The sequence below is a fragment of the Xyrauchen texanus genome, chromosome 24, assembly GCF_025860055.1.
Source record: "Xyrauchen texanus isolate HMW12.3.18 chromosome 24, RBS_HiC_50CHRs, whole genome shotgun sequence".
Lineage (NCBI taxonomy): Eukaryota > Metazoa > Chordata > Actinopteri > Cypriniformes > Catostomidae > Xyrauchen > Xyrauchen texanus.
The window spans coordinates 41,855,748-41,858,567 of NC_068299.1; the positions used below are offsets into that span (position 1 = coordinate 41,855,748).

At 42.0% G+C, this 2,820-nt stretch overlaps 1 protein-coding gene across 1 annotated transcript; it reads right to left on the reverse strand.

The window, feature by feature from the left end:
* Positions 1–328: 328 nt before the first annotated feature.
* foxg1d (forkhead box G1d) lies at positions 329–1,699 on the reverse strand. Its single transcript, XM_052090583.1, has one exon. The coding sequence runs from the start codon at positions 1,697–1,699 to the stop codon at positions 701–703; it is 999 nt and encodes a 332-aa protein (XP_051946543.1). The 3' UTR covers positions 329–700.
* Positions 1,700–2,820: the final 1,121 nt, after the last annotated feature.

Below are 2,820 nucleotides of genomic sequence, written 5' to 3' on the forward strand. Positions count from 1 at the left end.
TTACAATGTTTGTAAATGAACATGGACCTCTATCAAAGCATGAAGGCAAACTTCTGAGAGATGTACTATACATTGTGTTAAGTGCTTTTTTAAATATAGGCCAGTTCAAATGTATCTTTAAAGGTTAGCCTGCCAATAATCATTAATTCCACGTATTGCATTGTAATACTGCGTTTCCTTTATCGAGGTCAAAGATAACAAGACTGTCTTTTTGCATTTTAACATGATCACTCTCTGATACATTTGACATATGTGAACATCCCATATTCCACTATATGATACAGTGCGTGATTGACAAAAGAGAAAGCTACACACAAACCTCATGAAACGAAAACACAAAAATGCATATGCATAACTAAACATTATAATAACGGTCTGCAGTCTGTTTTTGGGACCTGAGAAAATATCTGAAAGCTTTGAATGTCTGTGATTCTTTTTCTTTTCATCACACGTTCACAGTCAACAGTCGCAACATTTTCTTTATCGGAGTATTTCAGCAGGGCTACTATGGAGGAATGAGTGGTCACAATGACATTACATTAAAGAAAATATCAATTATTCAAATTCATAGCACTAGATTTCTGGCGTTACATCGCATAATGCTAAACAATGCTTGCGCTTAATGGTCAATGATTACACCCACAGTTTCGTAGCTCACGCACCCTCCGGTCGTTTTAATTTATTGCCTCTTTAAATTCCATCATTTAAAAAATGAATCTGAGGTAACTCTTTCTTGGTGGGACAAAACTCCGGGTAAACCGCTTGACATAGCAGACGAGAAAGATGATAAAGTCGTCCGTAGGGTGTCGGTGACTAATGTCTGTTGAGAGCTCACCGTGTTGTGCGGCAAATAGCCTGACTGGACCGATAAAAACCCGACGGGAGACGAACTCAGCCCGTAACTGTTGCTCAACCCAAGCGGACCGCTAGAACTCGCTAGCATGGGTCGCGTCGGGTCTCTGTCGCCTAAATGCTCCACTCCAGAGACGAAAGAACCGTAACTGTGACCGTGATTCAGAAATCCAGCTGCCATTCCCGTGTAATGTGGATGATGTAAAGATAATAACGGAGATATTTGCCAGTATAAAGGATTATTCGCCGTCTCATTTCTCCCCAAGCCCAACGGGGAAAACCGAAGCCCTCGCTTAAGAGCCAGTTTCCCCCTAGAAGTGGCCGAGCGCCTCCGGAGTTTGCCCGTCGTCCCACCGATAAAAACATCATCGCTCGAAGGGTCTAACATCCAATAGTTGCCTTTCCCCGGGTCGTCGTAATGTCTCGGCACTTTAACAAAACATTTATTGAGACTTAAATTGTGACGGATGGAGTTTTGCCAGCCCTGCTTGTGCTCGCGGTAAAACGGAAAATTCTTCATGATAAACTCGTAGATTCCGTTAAGTGTTAATCTCTTCTCCGGGCTTTGTCTAATTGCCATCATTATCAGCGCGTTGTAACTAAACGGCGGTTTGTCGAGCTGTCCGCTTTTGGTGCTTTCTTCTGCATCTTTGACTTTCTCTGCGTCCAGCGCCGAAGACTCCTGCGTCTCGATGGGAGCCGGAGATGGTTTGGAATTGGTTCCAGGAGGCAGCTCGTGTTCCTCTGGAAGTCTCATGTCCTGTTTGTCACTTTTAGATGGAAGCAGTATACTCTTGATACTGAATGAAGTCGACCTCTGCAGCGTCGTCGATTCGGTCTGATCCATTCTGTATGAACGCGTTTAAAATTAAAGGTCAGGTGTGTGAAAACAGCTCTTGGAACAGAGAGGAGTCCGAACTGGGAAAAAGACACTCCTAATTGAGCAGGTTCCGTCACAGAAGGGGTGGAGCCTCGACTGGATTGTTTTTAAGAATATCAGTTTATATTCATTGTGGTGGGAATCAAATGGGCTCTGGGTCCTATAAAATGAAAATGTAAAGATAGCTAATAATAAGTCATAATAATATTATATTACAAAAAACAAGTGCATTTTCCAATAATATTGCATATTTTGTCCAATTGTAACGCTCAATGAATGGTAGACATTGATCTTCAGTTTGGATGAAGACGTAAATTTACTGGTAACAACAGGAAGGTTTTCTATTGACCATTTCAAGGATGTTAACATTAACAAAGGAACACAACTATTCCTGAATCACTTCCGCTGTCATTACCTGAGTCTTTATATGAGGCTCTGAGTTAACACATTTTTTCAAAGAATGTCAAACACTGAAGTGACTTATCCAGACATGTTGTTGATACTGAGCGTCTACACGAGAGAGGCGATGAAAGCATATCTTAGTTTAGATGCTCACATTTTTTCCTCAGCAGAGAGATCAGGAATATTGGATCTTTTCTATTGTTACCAATGAAGAAGTTCAATGAAGCTGTCTGCGTGACCTGTGGACAAGTTGAGGATTTTTTTTTTGTGTGTTCCTAAGTCGTTTAGGATCTGCTAAATGCCAAAATGAAATAGTAAATGACTTGCGCAGCTTCATTCATTATAATGGGAGTTCTAGCAGGAAGACTTGCAGATTGAGTGAAATTTAAGATGACATTTATTTGATGAATATAAAACAGAAATGTAATGTCTCTCTTCCGAAGTTGTACTCGGATCCGTCATATCCTGCCGGAGATAGGAGGTAGGGGCGAGGAGTCTACCCGCGTGCAGGACGGGACTCAACTGGTGGTGGATGTTGCCGTGTTAGCACACTGAAACAGCGATGTGAGCAGACTTAAAGCAACGGCTTATGTGATTGGCTGGGAATTACCCAGCTAATGGTGCGATGATGTACAGCTGCTAGTCTTCCCGCTAGAACTACACTGCGCTTACATTGATCTGCAGTC